This window comes from Octopus bimaculoides, chromosome 17 (assembly GCF_001194135.2).
Source record: "Octopus bimaculoides isolate UCB-OBI-ISO-001 chromosome 17, ASM119413v2, whole genome shotgun sequence".
Classification (NCBI taxonomy): Eukaryota; Metazoa; Mollusca; class Cephalopoda; order Octopoda; family Octopodidae; genus Octopus; species Octopus bimaculoides.
In genome coordinates, this window is record NC_068997.1 from 6,805,423 (window position 1) to 6,819,061 (window position 13,639).

The 13,639-nt window shown below is 33.8% G+C and overlaps 1 protein-coding gene across 1 annotated transcript in view; it reads right to left on the reverse strand.

The window, feature by feature from the left end:
* LOC106872490 (A disintegrin and metalloproteinase with thrombospondin motifs 1) overlaps positions 1-13,639 on the reverse strand; it is a 25,844-nt gene that overhangs the window by 3,233 nt on the left and 8,972 nt on the right. The window contains exons 10-18 of the mRNA XM_014919502.2: positions 11,052-11,180; positions 9,139-9,245; positions 8,817-8,896; positions 8,601-8,705; positions 6,791-6,954; positions 5,892-5,952; positions 4,428-4,569; positions 3,045-3,278; positions 1,484-1,717 (exon numbers count right to left, since the gene is read on the reverse strand). Coding sequence (XP_014774988.1) covers positions 1,484-1,717; positions 3,045-3,278; positions 4,428-4,569; positions 5,892-5,952; positions 6,791-6,954; positions 8,601-8,705; positions 8,817-8,896; positions 9,139-9,245; positions 11,052-11,180 — 1,256 coding nt within the window. The remainder of the gene's footprint in view (positions 1-1,483; positions 1,718-3,044; positions 3,279-4,427; positions 4,570-5,891; positions 5,953-6,790; positions 6,955-8,600; positions 8,706-8,816; positions 8,897-9,138; positions 9,246-11,051; positions 11,181-13,639) is intronic.

Below are 13,639 nucleotides of genomic sequence, written 5' to 3' on the forward strand. Positions count from 1 at the left end.
TATAAATTCTCAGAATGAGATAAAAATCCAAGGCTGTGAAAGATTTTAGAACATTTATAAATAGAAGGTCTTACAGCTGTTTCCGGGATATTTTATATATCCCTTCATCGGAGGCGGTGTGAGAAAATGGTTAAGCAATAGTTAATTTAGATAAGATATGAAATAGAGAGTGAAGTGGAAGAATGAAAATAAACGTGAGATACGCAAAGATATTGCATTTGTAGATCCATTATTTAGGCAGAATGGTATACATAAAAGATTCCAGTACCTTGTGAGTAAGTTCCAATAGTATTTAAAATTGGTCACTCCAAGTATAGAGTTTGTACACGGTGTTATTGAATCGAGGGTTAACTATGGTCTGTCCATAGAACTTACTCAGCATTACCTGACACCTTTGGGTCTTATTGATACCATTACCTCTCATAACCTCTCTCTCTATATATGAATGAGAAAATGAAGAAAATAGAAAAAATTGACGTACAGACGTTATTTATTTAAAGACTGGTTTCAAATATGGAAATTTGAATTTTATTTCTGTAATTGAATTGATTGGGCGTGGAAACAGCTGAAGACAGGAATTTCTCTACAAGAATTGAAATGTCTTTTTTGTTCATTTCCTCATTCATAAAGTCTTTTAATGCCTGTGCGTTTCAATGATAGACCAATATACTTGGTTTTCATTGTACGCTGATATAAACCGGAGAACTAGGATGCTTGCATCCCTTAAGGAACTTTAGTTCCTTGACTAAATAATATACATATATATATATGTGTGTGTGTTTGTTTGTATGTATGTACTGACTTAAAACGCTTGCATAGACACTGCTGATACATCTGTCAGTGATGTCCATGGTCATCTTACGAGTAGACAGTCATCATTATGAATAGAGGTTGTTAGCTGAGTGAGCAATGTAACATAACTTTCATGGTCATCAAGGAGCATCTATGCGGTTGTTCGACCTGCAACAAATAGCAGACGACAACAACAACCGTCAGTTCTCACCAATTCGACCAACCATTATCTATGTAGATAATACAAAACCATCACCCTAAAGGAAAACAATTTCCTTTAGAGAAGTTTATTAAACACACGTTAAGGGTTTCAAAAACATAATCGGCTGTTCACATCATTAAAGATGGAGGAGTTGGTAGAAAGGTGTATTTTACATTGTTTATTATTGTTGCATACGACTCCAATAACCCATCGTTCTACAACATGACAATGATGATAATACAAATAATATCAAAATATTAGTAATACTACGTACACCGTTGTGCTACCACGGAGTGGCAACCATCAGGAAGTGTATCAAAGACATATTAACTGGTGAAGTTCATTTCTTTTTGAAGTGGCATAGAGCGGGTGAATTACCGGAAATCGATTATCGCCTTATCAGGAGAATACAAGGTTAGAGGGTTTGCATGGGCAAAGTACGAATTAAGTTCTGCTAAAATGGTTACATATAGATATAATATCATTTACCTTTGTCATGTCTTTCATAGAAGTCCCAAAAGTCATTCGAATTTAAGTCGTGTGTCTTCGTAGATATGGAAGATAAATCACATTTTCGGTTCGTTGGTTTATATTCGAAGGAATAACATTTTTTAGTTACAAGACATGCACTGGCACATTGTTCCAAAGACACATTATTTTTTCTGCCCAAATCATCGAATCCTCTCACAGATCTGTTCGGATACATCTTAAAGTATTTTAAGGCTGGAAAATATTTCAATTTTGGAAAATATTTTAATATTCAACATGTGTGAAAATTAAAGCAGATATTCGAAAAGGTTAATATTGAGAAAATATTTAATTTATTTTTGCTGTCATATTAATATCAAAAATAATTATCAATTTAGTAAGGTAACTTTATAATTATTAAGCTGGCGTTGGAAATTAGCAGGAACGTTTTGATGGAACGTTTAAATTAAAACTCCTTTCGAAAAGGACGTTCGCATTATAGAACTAGGGCTATTCTTAGACGAATCAGTAACAAAAAGGTTAATACGAAATACGTATTCTGCTAATACGCATATATAATCCTTAATGGCACCACTGTATGTGAGGAACATTATAGGGGTGAGGTAGCATCGGATACGCAACTACAATAATAAAACTGAAACTGAGTGTCAAATAAAAAAAAGTTACAAAATATTATAAATAAATTTAGCATAAATAAAAGAAAGGTGTGTTTAGTCGGCATATGACGAATAGAATCTTTCGCTCTGATTTTATTTAAATTTACCAGCTAAGCAATGGTGTTTACTGTGTAACTAAGGGCATTTGTCCATACTTAACAACGCAAGTCTTCTTTTAAAATTCAAGAGTAACGTAATGTCATAATATTCGTGAGACACATTGTTACTTCAAGAAAACGCTGCAAAATTTAACATCAACTGGAAATTATTGAACAATTGCAGACCTCACCTCAACAGTAATAGGAAGTCCAGACTTTGCTTAGAAAAGTGTTATATTAAAGAATTCCCTTTACTCAAAGGTTTGTCACAATTCTAAAAGCGAGATGTTTTCCCCTTGTCCTCAGGACCGTAGATATATCTTAATCAACTAGTTGGCTCCACTCTAGCAGTAAGGATTGGTTCTTCATTAGAAGTCCTCTCACGATAAATAAGAGGACCCAACAGTCATACACACCCATGTGCATACGCGATCAAATATGCTCTTCAAAAATTCCTTCTTCACTTCTCTCCCTTTTCTATCTCACTTCCTGCCTATTCTCTCTAATTCACCGTTACCCCACTCTTCATTCCAAACACGTGTACAAAAACTTGAGGGAGACAGTTGCCTTTTGAATGTTAGTGTGAAGGACAATGGTCCCAAGGAACCATTCTAAGGGACATAGTTCTGATGGTTCATGTGTATATATATATATATATATATATATATATATATATACAACACAGACATGATATTAGTATTTGCTGTTGATGTAATAAGAGCTGTAAAATGGATATAAATTTGCGCTCGAATTTTGATTCTGGTTGTTGTTACAAACGATAGCAACTAACTCAGTGATATTATTTACCTTTCCCATCTCTTTCATAGAAGTCCCATAAAGAATTTGGATTTAAGTCGTGTGCCTTCGTAGATATGGAAGATAAATCACATTTTCGGTTCGTCGGTTTATATTCGAAAGAATTACATTCTTTAGTTGAAAGACATCCATTGGCACATCCTTCCAATGACACGTTATTTATTCTGCCCAAATCATCAAATCCTTTCACAGATCTGTTCGGATACATCTTAAAGTATTTTAAGGCTGGAAAATATTTCAATATTGGAAAGCATTTTAATATTCAACAAGTGCGAAAATTAAAGGATTTATCCAAAGCAGAGACTTGAAAAGGTTTACATAGTGAAAGTATTATTTAAGTAAGTCAGAAATTCAAAAACTCTATACGTGTTCTGTTATTGTGTATGTCCTGTAAACCTTATTGGCACAAATGAAACCGTTGTCTTCGTCTGGTTTGTAAAGAGTATTACAGCAATGAGGTAAGAACAGATTTTTAACCTTCGTAAAATTGGATTGAAATGGTTTAACAGACGACTGAAACGCAATCTAAAATAATAAACTTAATTTACAATACAGAAGTATCATTTGTAATGAAATTTAGTTTAAAGAACAGAAGTGTTTGCTTAGTTGATGTAAGGTAAACAAAATATTTATTCCTGGTTTTATTAAAAGATATCAACTAAGCAATAGCTTTTTGCTGTTTTAGGGTATTACGTGTGTATGTATACTCCGATTTAAAGCGACATTTATTGACTGAAAAATGATGAGCAACTCCAACTGGAATCGAACCCACATATCAACGCTAACATGGCTCCTTGTGCATCCGATTGAGCCAGAACACTAAACCATAAATTTCAGTCAAATTTTATGTGTTAAACCGTATTGTTTACGTAAATGTCGCTTTAAATCGGTGTATATATATATATTTATCATGCTATATGACTATATAGTTATTATTGTATAAAAGACTTTAGTAGCCACTTTTTCTCCGTAACTTATCAAGTCTCCGGGTTTGTTTACAAATATTATATGTAGTACTTGACAGTTTAAGCATCTATACATAAAATTTGACTGAAATTTGTGGGTGAGTGTTCTGGCTCAATTGGATGCGTAAGGAACCGTGTTAGCGTTGATATGTGGGTTCGGTTTTTGTCGGAGTTAGCTCATCATTTTTCAGCTAATTGTTTAGATAAATGTCCCTTTAAATCGGAGTATATTATTATTATTGCACACACACACACACACACACACACACATTTCAACAAAGCATTGTCTTCTGACAGAAATGCAGAAGAAATAAATCTCAACGTGACACATAAACAGTAGAATGTAATGACTATGGTCACATGGTTACCACGAGTGCAAGAAATATGTTACTGTTAAAGAATTACTTACTTCCGTTTGGACTGGCTAACGTTCTGCCATTGGAACTAAAGTTCTTGGAATCAAGGTAACCATACTGTAGTAACATGGTGCATACTTCAGAAGCTCGTTGTTTCACCAGTTCGAAGTAATTGCTACTGTCATTGAAACAGGGCTGCAATGGAAAACAGTTTTTAATAGATTTACTGAGTTAGTTAGGGTGTGAGTAGGTAATTGAATTAAGAATGGTTTACAAATGAATATGTTGAGTAGCTGGAAGAATCTAGAAAGAAATAGACATACAGAATGATCTGGCTTAAAAGACACAACTGCATCGGTTGTGAATAAGGCTGCGGAATTTTACAAGAAAGGTAGACAATGCGTGAATTGTAATGTGAGAAAAACAGGTCGTTTATATAATGACATGATCAAGTTGAAACGATGATCAACAACTATTAACCATCTCTGTCTATTGAAACAATAACTAGAGATTTAATACGTTAAAGATCGTCTTGATTCTAACGAGTAGAAGTTTCCATCTTCATGTGTAATTTGAATATTAAAAATACAGCTGAGAAGTATTTTCCAATAACGATAAGAAATATGATATTTGCACACACACACACACACACACACACACACACACACACACATCCACTTCACAGCTAGTTATATAGAAATATATATATTAGTTAATTAAACTTCGGCATTGTCGGATTGTTGGATGAAATGAGTGAACTTGCAATTAAACAACTGAGATTGGTCAATAGAGACGGGCCAATTCTCTTGCAAGACAATGCTCGACCACATGTTGCACAAAGAACACCACTTAAGTTACAGGAACTGAACTTGGAAGTACTCTGTCATTCACCAGACCTTGCACCAACTGACTATCATGTTTTCCATGTATTAGACAAATTTTTGCAAGGAAAAACTTCAAATCTGAAGAAGATACAAAAACAGCCTTTCGTGATTTCATCACCACTTGCTCTCCAGAATTTTTTGCTGCCGGCATAATTAAGCTACCGATAAAATGGCAAAATTGTGTTGATAATTTAGGTGTATACTTTGATTAACTGCATTGTTTTTTGTTGAGATAAACTTTCAGTTCAAAATCGGACATTTCATTCTTAACGACCTGATAATTAGAAATAATTATTCGGTGAGGAAAAGTCGACATTACCTACAAATTTATTTAAAGATTAAATGAATATTATTCCAGTCATTTCGAAAAGTACGATGGTCAACTTGGGACATGTTTCGATCCTATATTAGTCATCGTCAACAAATCGTATATATATATTTAATTACGGAAATAAACAGACTGTTTTAAAACTTAACATTTGTACACAATCTATGATGCATTAATTAAGTCGTTGTATACTATAAGCACAGAATATATTATTTGACTTGTTATTATCGTCATAAAAAAAATGAACAAAAATTTTTAATTCATTTTCAATGTACAAAATTATAGAAATATGACATAAAAATTACCTGCACATTGCAGAGTTGGCCGCGAATTGACTGGCCTTTGCACCATTCTGTATTGACTGGCCTCCATTAAAAATGTTAGAAAATGCAGAAAATTCAAGATAAGTAAAATTCATATCATTCTGTTCTGTAAAGTTCAAACGGTGTAAACATTAAGAGATCATAAAATTGTTATTAGGACAATTCATTACCTTAGAATTTAAATCCACATTTTTTTAAACCTCTAATCTAAAATAAAGCCAATTAAAACAGATATGAGAAATAACCATCAAGAAATTCTCCCAAATATGATTAAAATGGTAACCAAACTCTAACAATGGAAGAACTAATTCTTCCCCCTTCTCGTATCTCTCAGTTTCTACTGTTTAGCACCGGAGACTTCATCAGAAGATACAATAGCATCAAATGTACAAACAGAGAAATTATTATTCATGCAAGAACGATGAAATGAAGCTTCTGTCTGGAGGAATAAAAATCAAATCTTACAGTCTCATTTGATGTCGGTGTGAGATCGTTTAATAACATAGATATATGTCACATTGTTGAGTTAAATGTATAAACAATTACATACGAATTTCTTTACGTCAAATAAATCATTAAATACAAATAACGGACTGTTGTACCTGTATACACCAACAGGTAAACATAAAGGTACTTGTAGAAGAAAGTTCAGTCTTTTAGAAAAGAGTTCATATTCAATATAAATCAGTATTGTCTTAAAAGTTCATTCTCACTTCTTACTTATGAAGACTTCGTTTTAATCAATACATTTAAAGGCTATTTGGCCACCTTTTTGCATCATTTAATTTGCATTAAAAAATCATGATGGTAAATGGATCTTTTTACTAAATATATATTTCTGTTTTCCTTTTATATTTTTATTTTCTTTCGTTAGGACATACCTTGGATTATCACATCTCCGTGTTGATATTCTGACTCCAGCACCACACGATCTACTACAATCAGTGTAAGGACTCCACTCACTCCACCCTCCACTTACAACTAATATAGGAACCCAGAGATTAGTTTCAGTAAGGTTTTCACATCTCATGTCAAAACGGCAGACCTACAAAATAACCAATAAAGAAATTAGTCAAAAACGATATTTTAGAAGGTAACTTGGCCAGCTAATAGATTTTTATAAACTATGGCAAGTTCTTATACTAAAATTACCAAAATAATAGAATGATAAACATTGACTTTTTCATAAGGATTCAAAACCACAAACTTGAGGGAGAGGATTTAATCGACTGATACTTATTTTATCGATAACGAAAGCGTGAAAAGCAAATAAGACCTTGGTGACATTCGAACTCAGAACGTAAGGGATGCAACTAAATACCACTACATTCTCTGACACCTAATTGATTCTATCAATCTATGGCACTGGACTGCAGCCATGCTGGAGCACTGCAATGCTTTGGGGTAACTATTTTTTTAAGCACAAAGCCTTCAAAGTTGGGGTCGATTACAACATGTCCTCATTGTCACTGGAAAGGATTTGGGCGCGAATGGTACACAAAAGGCTGAATATTCTTTTCTACTCTAGGCACAAAGCCCGACATTTTGGGGGAGGGGGCTAGTCGATTCGATCGACTCCAGTACGCAAATGGTACTTAATTTATCGACCCCGAAAGGATGAAAGACAAAGTTGACCTCGGTGGAATTTTTATAAGTCAACGCCACATTCTACTGCATTAGCAATGCACTTTACATTATTTTGTTAAGATTATTTCAACAGAAATATTAGTGAGCGCTGATTCTTGCTTCAACGTCTCGATACGAAACGTTGTAGCAAAAATCAGTGCTGGATAATATTTCTGTAGAAATAACCTCAACAAAATAATTTAAGAAAGCAATTGTAGTTGGTATTAGTATTGCTACAACTGCTGTTTCTAGTACAATTTCTGTTCCTTAAAATTGTCTGTTCTTGTACCATTTCAATCAAGCCTATTTACCATTCTCATTTTCATCCTATTAAGAGAATTTCCTCGTTTGGCCGCTCATATCAACACATTTCAAACCATTTTGTACAAAGACAGTTCAACACTCCTACCAATCACCAGACTTTCAAATACTTGGTAATTCTTCGAGATAATACAATAAAAGCAAAACTAATTAGAAATAAAGTATACGAATTATGTCAATTTGTTGTGGGAAGAGGAAATGACTTTATAATGAAGAGTCTTACTGAAAGCTTAAATACTTCCTCTCGTAATAGATACGCCAGTGTTTGTTTCTATTAACTAATTAGAGTTTGCCTCTATTCCAAACAAGTGTACTAATTGTCCTTTACTCTTGTAGATGGTGAAATGTACAGAGATATCATTTATTAAGGAAGAAAGCTTTACGGATATAATCATATATACCCCATCGTTGTTCCGTAGCTAATCTGATAGCCTACCAATCATCTTCAGAAAACTGCGTTGGAGAAAATTGATACAGAAATGCTGAAAAACGTAAGACCGATACAAACGGTCGTTCATAAGTGTCTGACTGGCAAACACAGATGCGCAGCTCATTGACTTGGTTATCTTACAGGAAATGTTTTGCAGTTAAAGGACAAAGTAAATATTTCGCTAAGTAACCAAATAAAAAGAAATGAACTTTTAGAGCCAACATGTCTGACTATATTTTATTTCTAAGATATTGTTGTGATATATGTCATTGAATATTAGTTAATATCAAAGTAATAGGCAAAAGTCAGCTTACTTTTCCTTGACCACAATAAAGCCCATCCAAGCCGTGGTTGTTAACCTTCAGGACGCCATAATCAGAGCCAGGCAGTAAAATAGCACAAGACTGAATCCCACAAACCTGTAAAGTAATTTTAGAAAAAAGGATCCATACAATAACTAAAATATAAAATTGAAAAGTGATAAGAGACAAAGTTTATATGACATCAATATTTAACGTGGTGTTACTTACATGTGCAGGATAGAGGGGGATGTATTGGAAACGTTCTCCAAACCTCTGCTGACACAACACATCAGAACTTTCATACATTGCTGTGAATTAAAAAAAGAAGAAAAAACCCAACGATATATGAAATAAAAACAGTCCGAAGTATGATAAAACGTATTGGTTTAGGTGAAATTACTTGCTGTATTTTGTTTGAAATGCACTGGACTTTGATGTAGAGCAAACTGAATCGACCAACCCGAATAGAAAACTATAGCCATTGAATTATATTGTAGTATAGAAAACCCACCGCGTAATTTTGCTGAATTTAGTGATTTATAAATTTTACCTGGAAGCAGGCCATAGCCGTTCGTATTGAGAACATCTTTGGTTGAGTTAACGTTTTTGTTTTCCGGAATGAAAACATTCACTGTCTTTAAGCATTTGCCTTTGCCACTGAAATGAAGACACCAAAATTGCAATCTGTTTTATTTATTTACATTAGAAAATAATGTGAGTGTGTTTGTGTGTGTGTGCGTGTATGTGTGTATGTGTTTTAATGAAAGGAAACTAACTATGCGTAGACTGCTTTGTGTAATATTCTGTTGAGTTGAGACTAGTTTTGACTAACTTGTCATGAGGAAATTTTTAAAGTCTTCAAAGTTTACTTAATACAAACTTTATTAACATATTAATGTAAATTGTGGAATATAATTCTTAAAAAATATCTCTCACGTGGCGTAAATAATTGCAAAAGTTAATTTAATAATGTGATTAAAAACTATTTGATAATTATCCGAGTCAATTCTATGATTTATCAGTCACTCTGGTCAATCTGGTCACTAATGACGCCAACCTCGACACTGCTACAAATTATCCCGAGCAGCTGAAAAAAACAAGGCTTTTGAAAAGGGATTACACACCAGAGCAAATATACACTGTTAATAAAACTTCAATTTTCCAGAGGCTCATGTTGGTCGAACTTTTATTTATTCGAAATTTCAAGCTTTTAAAGCTCATTCTTTTTTGTATCCTTACATTTCATCTCTTTCTATGTTTTTACCCTTGTTTTGTCTGTGGTTTGCAATTTCAATTTTTCTTTACAATTTCCTTTTGTTTTCTCTTCCATATATTTCTACTCCTCACCTGCCCTCCTTAGTGACCCCTATCCACGTCTTTATTTTCTTAAAACAGCGTCTTATGTCTTATGCTCCTTTCTTTTCTATCTTCTAAAGGACATTGTCTTAAATGCTAGATATATCGTCTCCCTATCCCATAATGACTTAACTTAATATTCTGGGGTTTTTTTTTCGTATCCTGAGCATTATCTTGATAAACATTTTAGATGTCTCATCATGAATGTATGCATTTTTTTTTACCTATTTGCATCCATGTTCCCGATCCGTACAGTAGGACGAACAATAATATTGTTCGGTATACTTTGTACTTCACCTGGACCATCACATACCTGTTGTTCTACAATCATACCCTCAGCCTTCCAAATCCCGAGATGCTGTTGGTCATCTTTTGCCATCGTTAGTGATTGAACTGCTCGCACAAGTAAGCTGTCTCACTTCTATCAGCTTCCACCCGTTGGCAAAACTAGGCCTAGGTCGTACCACCTGGCTCGCGTCAGAACTGAGTTCATAAAGAACTTTAGTTTTCTGGACGTTAGTATTCATGCTAATATTGTGGCGGTGCCACCCAAAACATCCTCCACATTCTGAATGTCATCTAAAACAGATCATGAATAGTACCCGGAATGACATCAAGGGTATAATCACCCTAAAGAAAGTCAATTTTACTAGAATGGAAGAGATATTGATGCAGTAAAACCTCCGCAGGTTTGAAAATATCCAAAGAATGGGAAAAAAAGCTTCGGTCACCAAAACAGTCTACTCATTGTTGGTTAGGGGTACAGAGACCTCCCTACCCAGGCCGAGACACAAAATGTGGTTAAGCATAAGAAGATTAAACATCCACAGCCTCAAATGGACTGCAGCAACTAAAGACAGAAACCCAAAGAGGAGAGCAATTCACTTTTGGTACAATGAGTCACGAATTTGCATATGGGCGGCAACCATCGTTGACCATCGATGGATTGTGTAGAGATGTGACTATTAATATTTACTGGAACAAGATGAAAAGTGTGTTTAGTCTATGATCAGAAATAATGACAAACTGTTGGGAAATAAAAAAAAAGTCGTAGACATACAAAGTTGAAAATGTCTCCTGGCAACAAATTAATATCAAAATGGTTACCTTTTCAGCCAGCGTCGTAAATGCCTTGAGGAACATTGACTCCAGCCAGTCTTACGTGATCCCATCAATCCAGAACTTTCTTGAGTCATGTTACCACAGTGTGTCATTGCATCATGCGGGATACCAAGACTGGATACCAAAAGAAAAACAATATTCCCTTTAATCGTAACAAAGTAAATATTTTGTAGGGAGTTTCTTTGTTTTCAGGGTCCCGTGAAGTTGGGTTCGTCAAATATTTTGATTCCATAATGATGTGAGCAAAGCAAGACTCAAGAATATTGTACATTAATAGAAGAAGAACGATAAACAGGAAATGTATATGAGGCATGGTTTGTATCATCATCGCATTCACCGCTTTTGCTCCCAAAAAGCACTTTTTGACCTGGAAAACACATTCTTCTAACAACAAATATGTTTTTCACTTCTAAAGGGTCTGGAAACAAAGAAGCACTATATATGGAATAAAATCGAAAGCTGAGGAAAGTAGTGATGATCTGCATCAGCAATAGTCGTTTTTAATTAATAAATTAATTAATCAATGGATAAGTTCACATGAGATTTCAATGAGTTTAGTTTTTACGAAGAGGGAATTTAAAATTTTCAGATCTTGTTTCTCATCTGTGAATGAGACGTATAGAGTATATAAAAACCGAAAGGGAAAACGTCGTGATCATGATAACCACCTCATTACAATCTTAAACAACTTGAAAGCCTGTTTCGCGACCTGCTCAAAATAATATTAAAAAAAAATCTCTCTCAAATGATATTCTAGAACCTTTAAAAAAAAAAAAGGAGAAGCATTGGATAATGTGGTTGAATCTATACAATGTCTGATTAAATTACGGCATGACCAAGTCGATAATGGCTCTGATCATAAAGATTTACTCGGGGGTTGGATATCATCATCATCATCATCATCATCATCATCATAATCATCATCATCATCATCATCATCAATACCACCAACAACAACGAACTTTCTTAAGCACATAATTAGAATGTAAAATAAGTGAATAAGTAAATAATTGCGCAATCATATGAATGAAAGTATTAAGTTTCAACTAAAATGGAGCCTGCGTTTATAATTCTGTCAACATACAATATTTGCCGATCTCAAGGCTTTTTCTTCCACATTAGTTAGGACATGACCAAGTATTCGTTATCAATGATATACAATTTTGGCCAACAAGCTCAGAAAGCATAATTGCGACAAAAATTACAGATTCAAGCAATTCCTAGTCAGAGTTATGTGAAAATAAGGATTCGAATAACAGATGGAAAAAGATTTAGCAACCGAAATGTCACGTATGCTCAACAGAACCGGAAACGGGTAATTGTTTATGTCGTAGGAGTTAAAGAAAAATCTGTTTGCTCGGTGACAGGATGACAGTTAATTTAGTAAATATCACTGCGTGCTAAAAATGGGATTTTTATCGGATGAGTAATGATTGTCAGGACAATTAAACCTAAATATTACTGAAGATATAACTAACTAGAAATAAATTTCATAGACCTTTTTGCCAGTAAAATTTTAAAATCATTGTAAAAATAATTCAATTGTAAAAGTTATAATTTCGAGAATTTAGGTTCAGTCTTTTCAAACCGAAGCTACACTGCTGCAGATATCTGTCCATGGAAGTTATTTTGTAACAGTTTGCTTTTAAATGCCATTAATACTATTTAAAGAATATAGAACTTTTGGAAAACTTTTCTTGACCGCAAATTCTTTATTTTGTCCCACAGTCGTTATAATCCTTCTTAGAGTCATTATTGTGGGTTTTTTAAAAGGCTTTCCATCCCAACAAACCATAAACATTATCATTCTGTTTGTCCCGATATGTATTCGAGTGTTATGCGTTTTAGTAATTGTAACATTCGAAATCTTTAAACATAATGAAATAAATTCAAGTGTTACGCTTTCAACAACCTAAACTTTACAACAAAATCGAAGACAATGTCGAAGTCTTCAACATAATAAAATAATGTAATAAAAATCAGTAAATTTGTACAGCAAAAGAAAAAGAAGCCAAGTTTATAAGGAAATAGAATAAAATATCAAATATCAACAGAGACTGAGCTTTATCTTTTACTTGGCACACCAAATGATATCTGTTTAAGACTTGAGTTTTGAATAATAACATTTACAATTAAAAAAATCGAAGCAGTCCTTCGGAGATGGTATCACAAGCGTGTAAATGAAAGTTGTTCTGTTTTAGCTATTCATTCGACAATTTCTGTAAAAATTTTTTATTTCCTCAATTTTTTTTAGCTCACACACAGACCTATACATACATACACAAACGTACATACGTGCACAGAAACACATACACATACTTACATACACAAATATACATACATATATGTATATATAACTCTTCGAAACGCCAGTGTTATAATAGTGGCAGCTGATGAAGGATATGTTCTCTATGTGGCCTGTGTGTTTTTTGTACCTTGTTTATAATTTTGTCCATGTTTTTTTGCAACGTCATGTACTCAGATATGCATCTATATATACATGTAGATGAAGGTATGTACATATATATGCATATACTCATATTATTTCTCTCTCTCTCTCTCTCTCTCTCTCT